The 17,181-nt window shown below is 38.6% G+C and overlaps 1 protein-coding gene across 1 annotated transcript; it reads right to left on the bottom strand.

Moving 5' to 3' along the window:
- Positions 1–8,896: 8,896 nt before the first annotated feature.
- LOC105034475 (uncharacterized) lies at positions 8,897–15,857 on the bottom strand. The gene is given in 3 exon segments (XM_029262388.2): positions 8,897–9,191; positions 14,050–15,062; positions 15,065–15,857. Coding segments are annotated over 3 exon segments (1,647 nt in total). The 5' UTR covers positions 15,696–15,857; the 3' UTR covers positions 8,897–9,188.
- Positions 15,858–17,181: the final 1,324 nt, after the last annotated feature.

Below are 17,181 nucleotides of genomic sequence, written 5' to 3'. Positions count from 1 at the left end.
GTCTGTGATGAAATCAGAGAGAGAATGACCCTAGAGAGACGAAATCCATAATGAGAGAGAAAGGTCTAGAGAGAGAAAATAAGAAAAAATCTAGAGAGAGAAAATATAGAGAGAAGGTAGAGAGAGAAAGTCCAATTCTAGAGAGAGAAAGACTTAAGAGAGAGATGAGAAAAACTTTCTCTCACATATATTTTTTTTATTATATATATATATTTTTTCTTTTTCTTTTTTTTTTCTTTTTCTTTTTAGAGAGAGACAATAGAGAGAGAGAAAGAGAGAGAAAGAGGGAAAAAGAGGGGAGAAAGGAAAATTTTTCTTTTCTTATTATTTATTTTTTTTTTATTTTTTATTTTGCATTTTCTTTGTTTTTCTTTTTTTTTTTCCTTTTTCTTTTCTTTTTCTTTTTCCTTTTTCTTTTCTTTTCTTTTCTTTTCTTTTCTTCTTCTTCCCGGGCTTTCATTGGGCCGAAACAGGGGACCTAGAGGTCCCCGTGCCTTGATCGGCCGATCACGGCCATATCATGCCCGGTGGTGGCCGGCGGCAACGGCCGACTCTCCCGGGTTCGGAGAGGCCAGAGCCGGCGGTCGGCGTGACCGTCGGTGCCGGAAAATCAGAGGAAAGAGGCGGCGTGGACAGGGGGTTTCCTTTTCCACCTAAATCCGACGACACCCGTCGCCGGCCATCGTGCTCACAGGCACGGGAAAGAAGGGAGAGAAGAGAGGGAGAGGAGGGAGACCTTACCACAACCTCCGGTGACCCCCACCGGCGTGAAATCGCGGCGAGCACAGGTCGAGGGGCCGCGGCTTCAAACGGAAAAATCGAGAAAAACTCCGGCGATCGACGGTGACCGAAGGATCTACACTTAGAGGAGAAGAGGAGGTTCTTATAGAGCTTGTCCTAGGGTCTTTTAATGGCCCTAGGACTCCGATTTTTGATCGGAGACGGGGAAGAGAAAGACTCCGATCGGGAGTCTTCCTCCCTGCTCTTTTTTTTTTTTTTTTTGGTGGGCTTTGTGGGCTGGTTTTGGGCCCAATTGGGTCGGATTATCACATTCTACCCCCCTTAAAAAAAAATTCATCCTCGAAATTTAACATACCTTCATTTTCAAATAAGTGTGGATATCTCGTCTTCATATCATCTTCAAGCTCCCATGTGACCTCTCTCTCTTCATGATTACTCCAGTGAATCTTTACATACGGAATGATGTGCCATCCTAGAACTTGCTCTTTTCGATCAATAATTCAGAGAGAAAATTCTTCATAGGTTAGATCTTCGTGAACTTGCAATGGCTCATACTTTATCACACTGATCTGGTGGTAAGGCTAGTTCATAACAACATCTCCTATTGATTTAAAATTTCAAAAGGTCCATTATATCGCGACTCAGCTTGCCATGTCTCCCAAACCTCATGACACTTTTTGTAGGTGATATTTTTAGAAAAATATGATCATCAAAATAAAATTCTAATTCTCTTCTTTTTCTATCTGCCCAACTCTTCTGTCTATCCTATACTGCTTTGAGTCTCTCCTTGATCAGATAGATTTTCTCTCTAGCATCCATTTATTATCAGTAAAATCCTTCCTTATTTACAACTAACGTATTTCATAATATCTTTAGATTTAAAGATTAATATTTCTAATCAATTCAGACCACCACGCTTTTGCTGCGCACTCTGATCTCAACTTACCAAATTATCTAAGTCTATCAAAAATAAAAGATATCTTTGTATATTAAATCAATCAGAGATAGATCAACTTTCAATTTCATATACAATTAAGGGTAAAATTTAAGGTTTCCTTGTCATTACTATCTCTTAGGCATAGCACATCAAAATTAAATCTTCATCCACCTTTTATGTTTGAACTTATTACATAAGTTTCACTACTCCTCGAGAATCCAATATGTCTAGAATTAATTTGAGTTAACCTTCGATTTACTTTACAATCATTTAGACAACTTCCAAACCAACTTTTCTTTGCAAAGAAATCAAAATCAGCAAAGTTATCATGTTCTTTATCCATATAGATTTAGCATTCCAATATCATCAAATATACCTAACATAATATATCAGTACCTCCTACTTCATTCTAGGGTCAGCACTTCTCGTATTCAGGTCAACCTTGCTAATTGAAATCTAAGATATAACTCGTCAATTCTATTATAGACATCATATGCCATTTATACATAAATTTCATCATAATACCTATTGATTCGAAATCAAATTATTGAATCATTTCTTTTATATCTATCATGTTCCTCATGATCTTAGCCTCAAGTTCAAATATCATTAAAGTCACAATCTCGAATAATGATAATCTTAAGCTCAAATACAACTTAAGTCATATTCTCTAGTGATCATAACCTAAACTTTATATCATTCTATCACGTCCTTAATGATCATAATCTTAAGCTCTGATTTTATCCATTATACTCCACTCGTCACATCCTATTGATCATACATAAAGTTTTGATATCACTTTATAATCTCAATGATCTTAAACCTAAGCTCTGATATTAATCTATCATATCCTAATCATTTATATTATTTATATCATAATCCCCAAAGATTATAACCTAAGCTCTGATACCATAAAATGTCACGCCCAAATCCGGGACATAACACGGCCATGCTACGAGGGATGGAGCCCACGATAACACGAAGCCAATCCATCATAATCATCTAAAATCCATCAAATAAAAAAAATTCAATTCTATTATTCATCAAATAATCGAACCAATATTGGTTCAGAGCATCTAAATCCAAAAGCAAGTACTAACCCGAATCTCAACATTCATAAATAACTACAAATCCATGATTATAAAATAAATTAAACTTCTATTGCCAAATTTTTCAGCTTACTATGCCGATCTTCAAGCTTGGATTCTTTTGCCGATCCTAACCTTATTTCTCTGTTCAAACAAAAAGAAAACAAAAAGAATATGAGCTACACTAGCCCAGTAAGTAGACTTGACTTCCTTATCGGATCAAGCATAAGTTTTTCATGATAATGCAATATTTAGAAAATAACAGATAATACAAAATAAAGTATTTCATAGAGCATATAACAAAATAAGTTATAAACTCATCATGCATGCATAAATCATGTATATTTCACAATCATGAATCGTAAATCATTTTCATCATGTATTCATGTCATGTTTCAAAACATTGCTCACAGATATTCGTGCTAAGGTCACTATTATACCCGTGACAGGCCATGTTTCTTAATCGACAGAGTTCTTAATTCATGTGCCAACTTTATACCCCTGGCAGGGCCATGTTTCGTGTGGATGCTAGCTCCGGATGTCGACCTTCCGTAGGGATTCATTCATAGCCATCTGAGAGCCTTTGAAATCTTTATATCTTTTTTCTTAAAGCATACATATACATAGATGGAAAAACAATGAAATTCATGCTTCATAATCATGCTATTTTCATAAGGCATATTCATAAAATCAATGCTCATAATAAAACATGCTTTTTCATATCACATATGCCGATCCTTATTTTATGAAAAATTATGATTTCATCAATAGCAATTCTTTGCATAAAAACATGATCATTTAAAAATAAATAAGGAACATAGGATCTACTTACCTCTTTCATCTAAGATCTTCAGACTTTGTTAGAAGAATCAGCTAATCTATTTAAAACATCAAATCATCATCAATTTCTACTCCATAAATATAATAAGATTAAATCATAAGGAAAGAGGATTGTTGTCCGGAGGTGTCGGTCTATCCAGATACCAGGCAATTTAGGATCTTTGATCTGAGAGTCAGATTTAAGTGACTTGATCAAGAAATCGTGAGGCACAGATCGAATTAAAGTCAAGATCAATCAATAGGTTCTTTAATAATAAATTTGAAAGATCTTTGATACGATCAGATGAAGTTGACATACAGCACGGATATCAAAGCAACTTCAGATCATCTTGTTAGAGTCAATATGAGCTTCTAAAAGATAAGGCATGACTCGATACAGGATTCATAGATTTTTTTTTTAGAGAGAGAAAGTCAATCATGAGAGAGAAAGTAGAGAGAGAAAGTGGAGAGAGAATCTTCGTATCTTTCAAAAGTGGCAATCATGATTGAGATCATCAGAGGTCATATCAAGGTGACTTAATATGGATTAATCATGATCGATATTATCAATTTCGAAGAAGGATCGGATCAGGATCTAATCTACTGCACGAATTTCGGAGCAGTCTCAGATCATCATATTTTCATCTCAAGTTTATCCTAGGGTCTGTGATGAAATCAGAGAGAGAATGACCCTAGAGAGATGAAATCCATAATGAGAGAGAAAGGTCTAGAGAGAGAAAATAAGAAAAAAATTTAGAGAGAAAAATATAGAGAGAAGTAGAGAGAGAAAGTCCAATTCTAGAGAGAGAAAGATTAAGAGAGAGATGAGAAAAATTTTCTCTCACATATATTTTTTTTATTATATATATATATATTTTTCTTTTTCTTTTTCTTTTTCTTTTTCTTTTTCTTTTTAGAGAGAGACAATAGAGAGAGAGAAAGAGAGAGAAGAGGAAAAAGAGGGGAGAAAGAAAAATTTTCTCTTTTCTTATTATTTATTTATTTATTTTTTATTTTTCTATTTTGCATTTTCTTTGTTTTTTCTTTTTTCTTTTCTTTTTCTTTTTCCTTTTTCTTTTCTTTTCTTTTCTTTTCTTTTCTTCTTCTTCTTCCCGGGCTTTCATTGGGCCGAAACAGGGGACCTAGAGTCCCCGTGCCTTGACCGGCCGATCACGGCCATATCATGCCCGGTGGTGGCCGGCGGCAACGCCGACTCTCCCGGGTTCGGAGAGGCCAGAGCCGGCGGTCGGCGTGACCGTCGGTGCCGGAAAATCAGAGGAAAGAGGCGGCGTGGACAGGGGGTTTCCTTTTCCACCTAAATCCGGCGACACCCGTCGCCGGCCATCGTGCTCACAGGCACGGGAAAGAAGGGAGAGAAGAGAGGGAAGGAGGGAGACCTTACCACAACCTCCGGTGACCCCCACGGCGTGAAATCGCGGCGAGCATAGGTCGAGGGCCGCGGCTTCAAATGAAAAATCAGAGAAAAATCCGGCGATCGACGGTGACCGAAGGATCTACACTTAGAGGAGAAGAGGAGGTTCTTATAGAGCTTGTCCTAGGGTCTTTTAATGGCCCTAGGACTCCGATTTTTGATCGGAGACGGGGAAGAGGAAGACTCCGATCGGGAGTCTTCCTCCCTGCTCTGTTTTTTTTTTTTTTTTTTTTTTTTTCTGGTGGGCTGGTTTTGGGCCCAATTGGGCCGGATTATCACACGGCCAATCAGATTTCAATCCATCTCTGATCATATATCTTAATTTTTGGATCGATACAGATCTCAATACAATGCTGAAAAAATAATAAATAAAATTTAGAAGATATTATATCAAGCTGATATTATTTTAAAAAAATATATTGAATGGAACGTGATGGAAGGTCACGCATGCATCTCTAGAGAAGTTTGTATCAATCGTGAAGAGAAAAAGAACGAAAGATGTTTGTGAGAGAGAGAGAGAGAGAGAGAGCAGTGAAAAATAGAAAAAAAAGTTAAAAGAAAGGGAAAGAGAGATATGTATTTTGCTGGGGAGACAGGAGAATTTCATTTGAAATGGGAAAAGATTTACAGCTACTGGGTTGTCCTTTCCGATCCAATCCCTATTAAGAAACATGTTTTGTTTTTTTTTTTTTTTTTTTTTCTAACCACCCCTTCGTAGCCTCAAAAGCCAACGCAAGTCCCATCCCCATTTAAAGCTTCTATTTTTTTTTTTTTAAATAGCGCCAACTCAGCCAGATGGCATCCGAACTCGCTCCATTATCTTTTTAGCGCTCCATTATCTTTTTAGCGTGGCTTTGAGATCTATACTGATCCAATAGCTGTATTTTTAGCGCTGCTTTGAGATCTATGATAATCCAATGGCTATAGATCTAATCAAATATAGATTTAGATCCAATCGATCTCTCAATATATATATATATATATAGACACACACGGATCGAGACCCATACATTTGATCGAGATCCTATATATATATATATATATATATATATATATATATTATATATATATATAGGTCAGATTAGGATCAGATCGATCAGATTTGAACTCAAATCTGATCACTCTATAATAAGATCCTATATCAATGATCTAAATTATTGAATGTGATCTACTACTTCAAAATTATTTGTATAAAAAAAATGATTTGAAGATCATAATTTATACATCAAACTCAAATCTGATCTGATCAAAATTTTATAATAAGATCCTATATCAATTATCTAAATTATTGAATGTGATCTATACCTCAAAATTATTTGTATAAAAAAAATAATTTGAAGATCATAATTTATACATCAAATAATTAAAAATTAGATAGTCTATATAAAATTAAATTAGATATATTTTTTAATCACTTGATGCATAAATTAGAGATCTTCAAATTATATATTTTTTTATATATAAATAGTTTTAAAATAATAGATCATATTTAATGACTTTATATGTATGTCTATATATATATATATATATATATATAAAAGGTTGGTAAACTAAAGTAATTAAACATTCAAATAGAATTTCAAAAAGGCTAATCTGGACAAGCATAGACTTATTTGTACATCGGAATCCCACCGGAACACAAGCACTTTGACCTTTTTTTTTTTCCATAAAAAAAAAAAAAAAAAAAAAAGACTCCCCCTCCCCCTCCCCCTCCCCCTCTGAGAATAAAAGACAAGCAAAGTCCATCATATTTATTAAGCTCATGGGTCCATGAAAACGTTGCAAAGTAAAAGTACCAACACTTCCGATACGATAAATCCTCATGTTTCTCAGAAAAAAAAAAAAAAAAGAAACGACGTATCATGGCTGAAGGCCATTTTTTTTTTTTTTTTTTTTGTGCAAGGATGGCTGAAGACTAATCAAAAAAAAAAAAAAAACAGACCATTAAAGTCAACAGAGTACTTTAATCTCCATAAGGAGAGGGATTATCCTGATAGCAATCAAAAGATTTTTTGAATTAAATTAAAATAAAAATTAAACAGCAACAGCTAAGTTATCCAACCCAATTTTCCTGATTTTCTTAGTTCTTCTCTCTCCAAAATATTGTTCTCAAGGTTAAGCAAAATCAGAAATTATACTATATACTTTCAGTAATTATTCTACAGCTCTTAAACTTGTCATGAATCGTAGAGGGAGTCCAGCATATTGGCCTTCTTTTGCCACTCTTTGATCAGAGTATTGATGGCCCTCTCTAAGGACACTTTCTGTTGATGGAGTGGAAGAGTGATCAAAGCCCCTATTTATCCTTGCTACTTTTGCAATCCATCAAGTTTTTCCTCATTTCAAGAAAAGGTAACAGATTCTACAAACGTTACAAGATTAACTCTCATCCAGTTAACTCGGATGGATATGGATAATTGATTATAACTCATCTCAAGTGAAGAAGATAAACAAAAATTTAAGCATTAATCATGTTCACATACTTCAATCAAAATATAATGACAATACAGTAAAATTGATAGAGCATTAGGTGCTAGAGCTTATCAGACTTAGCACAGCAGCACTAGGCCAGAGTATCACCCAACCAACCTGGCTTCAGACTAAAGAGAGTTGATACTGTAGATTAAAAAACACATTAAGAGAATGTTTGGTTCGCAATCAAAATTAAAATTGAAATGAGAATCGAAAGATTGAAATCGGAATTGGAATGACCTAATCCTCTGAAGCATTTGATTCATATCCAGAATCAAAATCGGAATAGATGATTCTTATTATTGTTATTTGGTTCATACAAAGAATGAAATCAGAATCAACTCAAAATTTTATTTTTTATTTTTAATTAAAAATTAAAAAAAAAAACTAATCCATCCATACTAATAAAGGGTGGCCACAACTTTTTTTCTTTTAAGTCAAAAAAAAATAAATCCAATCTCAAATTCCTAGTTAGCAGTGATTTTGTCTGGTTCTCCTACTCCTCTTTCGAGTGCATCCTCTGCGAAGAAAAAAAATCTCCTCCACCCCTCATTCCCTCCACCCTCGTCAGCCAATGACTCTCATCTAATCTCATGCCGCTCCGCCACCTACGCCATCGCCCACTCGACCGTCGCCGCCTCATCCTCCTCCTCGTCGGATCTATGCGCTATCGCCAACTGCCCCCTCGAAGTTATCGAGATGAACGACTCCTGCACCGCCCACCCATACCCCCACTTCTATTATGCCTACGGCGACGGTAGCGTTATTGCCCCCTCCATCATGGGCCCCTCTCCATCGGGCCCCTTCGCCTCCCAAGCTTCATCTTTGCCAGCGCCCACTCTGCCCTCACCGAGCCCGTCGGCGTCGTCGGTATCTGCCGCGCCAGCCCCCTTTCTCTCCCCTCCCAACTCGCCGCCTTCTCCCCCTCCCTCGCTGCCCGCTTCTCCTATTGTCTCGTCTTCCACTCCTTTCGCCCGACTGCCTCCTATGGCCGTAAGACTGAGATCGAACTTGATGATCCCAACGCTGCCCCTGCCACCGATCACCTCCACGACGACATCGAGCTAAAACATGTCGATTTTGATATTTTTTTTTAATTATCATTCCGGTGGAATGAGATCTCAATCCAACAAGAATCCGAATTGAACTGAGGAGAGATTGGACCATTTCTATTCCTCTTTGGAATGAGAATCAGAAAAAGCTTCTCCACAACCAAACAGTTAAAATAGGAGTCATCCATTCCGATTCCTATTCTAAATCTTAATTGCCCCAACCACACACCCCCTAATTCCCATATTGATCCCAAAGCATTTCTTGCCCGATAAATCTTACATAATAAGTAGGCCTTAGATAAGTTTGCTCGCCCTCAAGGATACAAGAAATTTCAGATAAGAAGAGGTAAGCACGTCCGGAGCAAAAATATTTTTATGTACCAAGAGCATATAATGGTCTAATCATGGTATCCCATACATAACCAAGATGTAGGAACAAATTTTAGGAATTAGAGCTGTAAAAACTGAAAAAGGTATACAGATGAATCATGAGGATATAAATAAGTGAAGTTATGTTGCATGTCCAACGATATATTGTGGATGGAACAGCTGTGGCAAACAATGCTTCGCGTTTCTTCTCAACAATAGCTTCCATCTAATTGACCATGATAATGAGAACGTATCACACATCTGTGAAGCTCTTTTAGTTACTGCAGCAGAAATAAGTCACGTCACTGAAGACAATCTAGTGCATAATATTTGAGAACAGAATTAACTGGCATACAATGAAATGACCCGTGACTGCTCTTAGCACAGGCTCTATCTAATGAATAACTATATCTGGTTATTGATATTGGTACATTACTGGGTATATGTATGTCTGAATCATTTTTGAAGAACTACATGTAAGAGAGAAGGGAGCCTCATCAACATAAGCAACTGCCAGTGATTTCTTTGCAATCTCTTGCTTCCTTCGGTGAATGACTCTGGGTTTAAACAAATAAGAGGGATGCCAAAATAGTACTTTCACCTCAACTTTTTAAACACCGTCCTGGTGACAATCTCAGTGAATCAGACCGTGCAACTAGCAAAAGTTCCAGTAGCAAAATTCCAACAATGAGACTTTGTAAGGAGAAATACCCAACTAAAAGATACTTTTTCATGAACTTCACTTGCTTCACTAGGGCAAGCAGAGATGATCCTCATAAAAACCTTGACAAGGCCTTAAATACAACTTTTTCTAGACTAATATCACAAGAAATAATCTTATCTTTATAACAAAGGCCTTATATGCAACTTTTTTCTGGTCATAATATTGCAACTAATAGTCTTTTGTGTAAGAAAGTCATGGAAAAAATTGAACTTATCAAATAATATGCTTCTTTAGATATAACCATGCCAAGACTCAAATTCTCCAAAATTCAATATGACAGCATTTAGGAGGCTGACGATATGTTCAACTCTAGAACTGCACCTTTAAACTGTAAACTTTCCACCTATACAGAACAACCTACCAACATCACACAGTCAACCAGAACAATATATTAGTATCTTTTCTAATTTCTTGAGAAGAAAAATAAAACAATCCAAGACTACATCCAAATCATTCAACTCTATAGCCTCCTTTACTGCCTCCTGTATAAATGAGGGATAGGGCTAGATTGCTTATATCCATTGTTATGGTTTCTCTTAAGTTTTACTTCAAGATTGGAATTTTCTGGTCCCGTCAATGATTCAACACAAGTTTGTTTATATGGTGCTGAGGCATCCCAATCTTTTAGTGATGAATTCATTCAAAAGATATTTGTTTGAGGTTGAATCCTAGTATACTCTCTTCTCCTTTGTGAACCGCCTTTCTATTTGATGAATTTTGGATTCAACAAATCGCCACATATCTAAGTTACCAATATCTGCCACCCATACCCTACAAATTGCAACATATGGAGACTCACCAAGTTAGCTTCCACTTCACTGCATGAGAAGTACTGCAACTGCCAACTTAGCAGCAAAAACAACTTGCTAAACTTTTAAGAAAATAGCTACCTACAGCCATCATGCCAATAAAAAGCATAGCTTATTGATTGCATCGACACCCACTCTATTGACCATCCTACCCTTCCCATCCCTATCCAACACCTAATCAGCAGCATAACCTCCTTTAAAATAAAGTTTAGAAAGTACAGCATCATCAACAACAATCTATGCCAAAAAGAACAAGGGAGGCATCACAATTATCCTATAAAAAGCATCATCAACAATAATTTATGCCGAAAAGAACAAGGGAGACACAACAATTATCCTTGCAATGTCAAATTGTCAAAATATAAAGTACAACAACCACGTGTCCTGCATGTCACTGTATCTTCCATGTCCTTATTCATCACTGTGGATGCAGATATTTCGACAACATGACTGCCTTGACAAACTCATCACTGGATCACTACCTCACTAAAAAAGTCTCAATTAATCTATGCACCAGCAATGATGGTCTTTAGTTTTTTGACTTCTACTGGAGAAATCACCATGGTGAAAAATAGTTCCCCACCCAAAATAGGGTCCTTAGACATACCAACCTTACAAAATTTCAGGTCTTATTACCATCTTTGTCGCATAGAGCTGCCTAGTGTAGCTACAGCAGACAATGGCTGTCAATTGTCCATTTCCAATCACACAACCATATGCACTCTTGATTCCCCAGGCAACAACATCCACCACCATCCCCATATTCACTTGATTCTCCTTCATATGTAATTACAGGATGCAGATAGCATTTACATAATCACTTTGCATATGCAAAGGGTGCAACAAAGAGGGCATAACTTCTCCCCCAACTGTGTTTCCTAATGTATTTGTCAGGCCTAAGCATTTCATCCTTTTTCTTATAAATTTGATAAGCTAAGCAGGGCTAAAACTACATCAGCTTTAGTTAAAAGCTAACTTGCACTTAGATTGCTTGCATAAGAAAAATATGAACTCTCTTTGAGCTTCTCTTTGAGCAAAGTGAGTGAATCTACCACAAGAACAAAAGAAAATCCCCTTGTATCACCCTTGTTTCACTCAGGTTCTCATCAGACATTGTAATAAACTCACTAGCTTCCTCTCCCAACTTCACCGAAACCCTTCCTCTCAACCCATTATCTATTTGTCTTGAATGCCCATTGTCACTTGCTACCACAAGCTAAGAAATGCAAAATGGCCATTTGAGTATTTTCCAACAAATAACATGTACCTCTTCAAGGCATCAATAAACTAGATATTTGTCTTCCAATATAGATAAGTAGGAGTGGCTCAAAGGCAATTATCAATTAGCATTAGAAAGCATGAAATGTTTCTTCAAGTAACCTACGATGGTATTATTCTAAAGGAAAACTCTGTAGGATAATACAAATGAATTATTGGATGATTACTCAGGACATATAATCAGATCCTTGCTAACATGGAGAACAACTAAGGTTGTTATGATACAGAATGCTCCAAGAAGGCCAAACTTGATGTCCAATGAATTTGAATGAATACATATTTCCTTGTTTCCTTAAATACTTCAGTGAAGGGAATTAGTAGTATTATATTCACTGCAGATGAGACCTCAGGCATATATGCATGGAGACAATTCTAATCAACCAAAATTTCTCACCAAATCACAAAGGGAGGAGATTGCACCTCCATTTGCTCTATCAATCAAGACCTTTCTAATTTTAAAGGATTTCATTGGTCAAGCCATGCTACATCCCGTGTTTTTAACAACAAATCACAAAAACATAATACACGTTGCTGAACCCAGACACATGCTAGAGATGCAAGATTCTGTAGATCTAAACACTTGCCCACACCATGCACTACACAGTGTACCTAACTTTGTGGCTCACATGTGGAACCTGATAAGCAGCTCGCAGAGCAAGGAAAGAAGTTAGGTGTCCAGGGAGCATAGTCGCAAGAGACATACACTGTACACCTTGCACAGCACTAAAAACCCATCAGTCCCTCCATGTAACTTAGCATAAGTGCTACACCTATCAGAAAGTCATGAATGATGTCGTTCATCACCCAGTCCTGATCTCCACATCTCACCATCATAATTATGAGAAAACAACCTTCAAAGAAACAGATCATCACATATTCCTTCATAATCCAACCATAACACCTCTTACTTCAGAAGATTCTCAACCATATAGAATTCCTTTTTGAAACCCATGACAACATTGGTCGGTAGCATTTAGATCCTCCCTATTACTAATTCAGTCATACTAACCCCTCTCCATGAATGGTTTCTTTCACATTCCATATTGTCACAAGGACAAAAAAAAGACTTCCCATGCAAGGTTAATTCATGAATTCATTGGGTTAATGCAAGACCTTTTTATCGTTCATGGTTTTTGAGTATTGTTAGACATCACCATCCAGTTATTGCTCAGTTCATTGGTCCTCTGTGGCAGCTGGAGTTGGTGCAGTACACAGGGTGGATGGTTCTTCATTGGGGCCATGGGTACCATTCAACTGATCACCCATAAGATTGGAGAACTGAGTAGTGACTGACTGTTAACCTTTCACACTTCTTTTTCCTTTTTTTTTTCTCCCCTTCATCAGGGGTGCACATGGTCTTGCATTTTGCATAGTGATGTTTGAAACAAAGTATTAACACAATAACAAACTAATGTCAAAATGAACCCAAGAATAGAGGTTAGCATCTAATTGCTTGTGATTAGGTGTGGAAGCCACATGCCTACCTTGCAAACCACCCATAGATAGAAATCTTGAGTGTGCTGAGCATTAATTTTGTTTTGTAAGCATGCTTGTGAGATCTATTCACAGCTTAATATTGCTCCACACACAGTGATTTAGACATATTTGGACAAATAAAAAACAAAAGAAATAAGAGTTAAAGACATCTCCTTGCTCAAGGAGATATCTTGTATTATAAAGTGCGCAAAACAGAAACTTTTCCACTTATAACAAAGCTTATCTAGCATACAGAAATGCTTTCTATAGTTGATTTTAGCCTTTGCAGATGATAGATTTCTATGAAAATAAATGATGAATATACAGCTGTGACATAACATGACAAACATATGTCATACATTCTACTAGTTTATTTACCTTTTAAAAGAAAACTTATAATAACAATTGCAAGCAACCAAATTAAAGTTAGTATTTCCTCCAAAACGAGAGAAGTTATTTGACAAAAATGTTGCTGACCAAATTTTAAAACACAAACAAAATGAAGAGACAACATATTAAATCAACAGCACATGTACGAAAGGGAAAACATATAATGTATCACCAATGAATCACTCATGCGCTTTTACTAGACAAACTGATAAAGCTTTAGGACATGGACTAAATCATTTTCAATATGTTCATACACCAAAATCATAAATATTATGGATCAGATAGCACAGTTCATAGGAAGACACAACAATTACCACCAGACCCTAATACTTCAATACTATCTCCCGAGAGGAAAACAACTCGCTTCAAATTTATACTCTAAGAAGTCAGTTCAGTTTCTTCCATCATGAATGGTGGAGAAGGGCTTTATGAAGCATAGAATATTCTAGTTCAGGTTGCTACCTGTTGGAATTGAGGAGGAACATTGCCTGCATTCCCAATGAACAGATGTTCTATCTCATCACCTCGTCCTGCTTTACCAAAAGCATCCAATAAAAACCTATGGAACTCAGGTGACACAGTTATTCTGCACCTCACCATCTGCTCCAGCAAATCCCGTCCTTGGTTCAGGTTTCCTTCCTCGCACAGCCCTCTAACTAAAATCTCATAACTAGCTGAATCCGGCCTAAGTGCTCTCTCCCCCATCTTCCCAAAAATCTCCAGTGCATGACCGATTGATCCTGCCTTGACCAACACATCAAACATTTTGTTGTAGAACCCCACATCAACTTTTGGAGCCCCTTCTACAGTGTTCACCATCTTCTCAAAATACCGCACGGCATCATCCACTTTTCCTTCTCTGAAACATGTGTCAACCAAAAACCCATAGGTCACCGCATCTGGATTCACCGATTTCCCAGGCATTTCTTCGAACAGCTTCTCTGCTTCTGAAAGAAGGCCATTTTCACAGAGCTTTCCAATGATGTTGTTGAAACAGCCGACATCCATCACGCATGGCTTCTTCCCTGTCCGGTGGAACACCTCGATGGCCTCCAAAAACTTTCCTTCCTTGAAGCACTGATTCACCATGAGATTGTAGGTGTCGGTGTTGATGGCGGCAAAGCTGGGAGGCGTGTGGTTGTCGAGCATGTGCTCGAAGAGCTTGTTGGCCTCGGCCCGCTTGTCGTGCTTCAGCAAGGTCTCTATGAGGGTATTGCAGGTGGCAGGGCTCATCTTGAACTGGCGGTCAAGGAGGGTCTGGTAGGACTCCATGGCCTCCTTGTCCATACCGCGCTTCCAATAGCCCTCCATAAGGGTGGCGTGGACGACGCCGTCATAGACGAGGCAGCGCTCGCGGAGCTCGTCGAAGAGCTCTAGGGCCTTGTCCATGTTGCCGCGGTCGATCAAGGCGGCCATGAGGGTGTTGTAGACGAGGGAGTCGGCGGCGTGGCCACGGTTGAGCATCTCGCGGAGGAGTCCATGGCGTCCTGTATGCGGTCGGCGTCGACGAGGCCCTTGGTGAGGTGGCGATAGGTGACCGGGGAGGGCGAGAAGGGGGCGTGGTCAAGGATGTGGCGGTAGACGTCAAGGGCGGTATCAACGCGGCCGGCGTCGCAGTGGGTGTTGATGAGGATGTTGTAGGAGACGACGTTGGGGACGATGTTGGACTGGTTGAAGAAGAAGGTGAAGAGGGCGACGACGTCGTCGAGGCGGCGGGCGCGGAGCATGGAGGCCATGACGGCGTTGCAGGTGAAGACGGTAGGGCGGACGGAGGAGAAGACAGCGTGGCGGGCGGTGCCGGAGGCGGAGTCAAGGTCCCCCGAACGGATGAGGGACTGGACGCGGTTGTGGAGGTTAAGCCGGGGGCCAACGAGGGCGGAGGTGGAGTCGGGGAGGCGGGGGGCGTTGGGATCGCGTGGGGGGCGGGGGGTGGAAGGGTCGCGCCGGAGGGCGTGGAGGGGGGGCTCGATGCGGAGGCGCCGCTTGCGCCGCCGCCGCTCTGCGGCGGCCTCCTCGGCGGAGGAAAAGGCGAAGGGGCGGGCGATCACGAGAGGCCGTGGGTCGGCGGCGCGGTGGAGGGAGCGGAGGAGGTGGCGGTACAACGACATGGGGATATGATGAGTGCTCTCCTCCTCCTGATAACGAGAGAGAACCAGGAGTCGAAAACCCTACTACTTTGGTTAGGTTTTGGGGAGGAGAGGGGGGTTTTATACGATGGGGTCCAGATGGCTAAAACCCTTGGACCTTGGCAGGAGGCATGGATAGATTTGAGGGCTTTTTCTTTTTAGTTTTTCTCAACATTATCCTGGTTATCTTCTAGTCAAGGCTGGTAAAAGTAGGAGAACATAATGGTAGTCACACAAGGGTTCCATACCCACGAAATTATACACCACGTTCTGCCCACAATTCATACCACGAAAAACCACTTTCTGCCCACCATGCGAATCACCTCATCTCGCTTTAAAGGCCCCATTCATCGTGTACTCATCATGGATTGCCACCTTCCTCACCCTACGATTGTTTCGATGATATACGGTTGATATGATGCATATGATGTAGAATATAATTTTTTTCATAATATTTATATCTTAAATACTGCTCGAATACAACTTAATCTGGAGCTAGCATTCGATTTATGATAGAACACGATGGACCATCAAAGACGATATCAGAAAGGAATTAATTCACAAAAGCTTGTAGATTAATGAGTTACATGTGGAAGAAGTTTAACTGATGGTTTATGAAACAGAAAAGAGTTATCAATCAGTAAGACAATGCATGAGCTTGTGCTTTCCCTCGATCTGTTTGCTGACCAATCATTATGCAACTAAGAACAAATTATGTTAAAGAGTGGAGGAGAATCAGAAGTGAAAGTTTTGGAACTGATGGTAAGAAATAAAACATGCACAAGTTTGGGTATTCATATAAAATTTTAGAGGTGACCAAGTATTTCTGCATACTTGAACTCAGGACATCACAAGCATAGCAATTAGGGTTTTGAATGGTGACATCTTCAGTTAGTCCTGTTGTAAGATATACATATTACCAGGCATTGTTACCTGTACCTGATCTTCATGATCAACTCAAACTTTATTTTTTCTCCAAAAGTTTGTTACTTGTATAACTATGAGCAATTTATGAGCTACAGTCTGAGAAAAAAGAGGCAAAAACTAAATATCACGGGACAATTGAAGGTATTTAAATCCAACCTCATCAAACCTTTAACACCAAATTATAGATCCAAAGTCCCTATTCATGCAGTCACCCTCGCAAAAACCCCATTTTTTCTAAATACATTAACAAGAATAAGGACCTAAAGTTCTGTTAGGATGAGGCATGTACAAGATGTTTAACACAAAATGCAGAGTTCGTCAAGAAGATAACAGATGAAGATAAAACAGAAGCTAAATCATAGGAATGTATGATCAAAACATCCTGCATTTCTTTGTAAAAGGGAAAATTACAGAATGAAATGTTTAACCGGTAAATTAGTTTTTCATAGTTGCATATGAACTTTCCAGCATTAGAGATGTTTCCTTAATTATTTTATTCTATTTTATGGCCCTGCTTTCCCAGTTGCTCATCAACAAAATG

The sequence above is a fragment of the Elaeis guineensis genome, chromosome 1, assembly GCF_000442705.2.
Source record: "Elaeis guineensis isolate ETL-2024a chromosome 1, EG11, whole genome shotgun sequence".
NCBI lineage: Eukaryota > Viridiplantae > Streptophyta > Magnoliopsida > Arecales > Arecaceae > Elaeis > Elaeis guineensis.
This window is presented reverse-complemented; position numbering and strand designations above follow the sequence as displayed.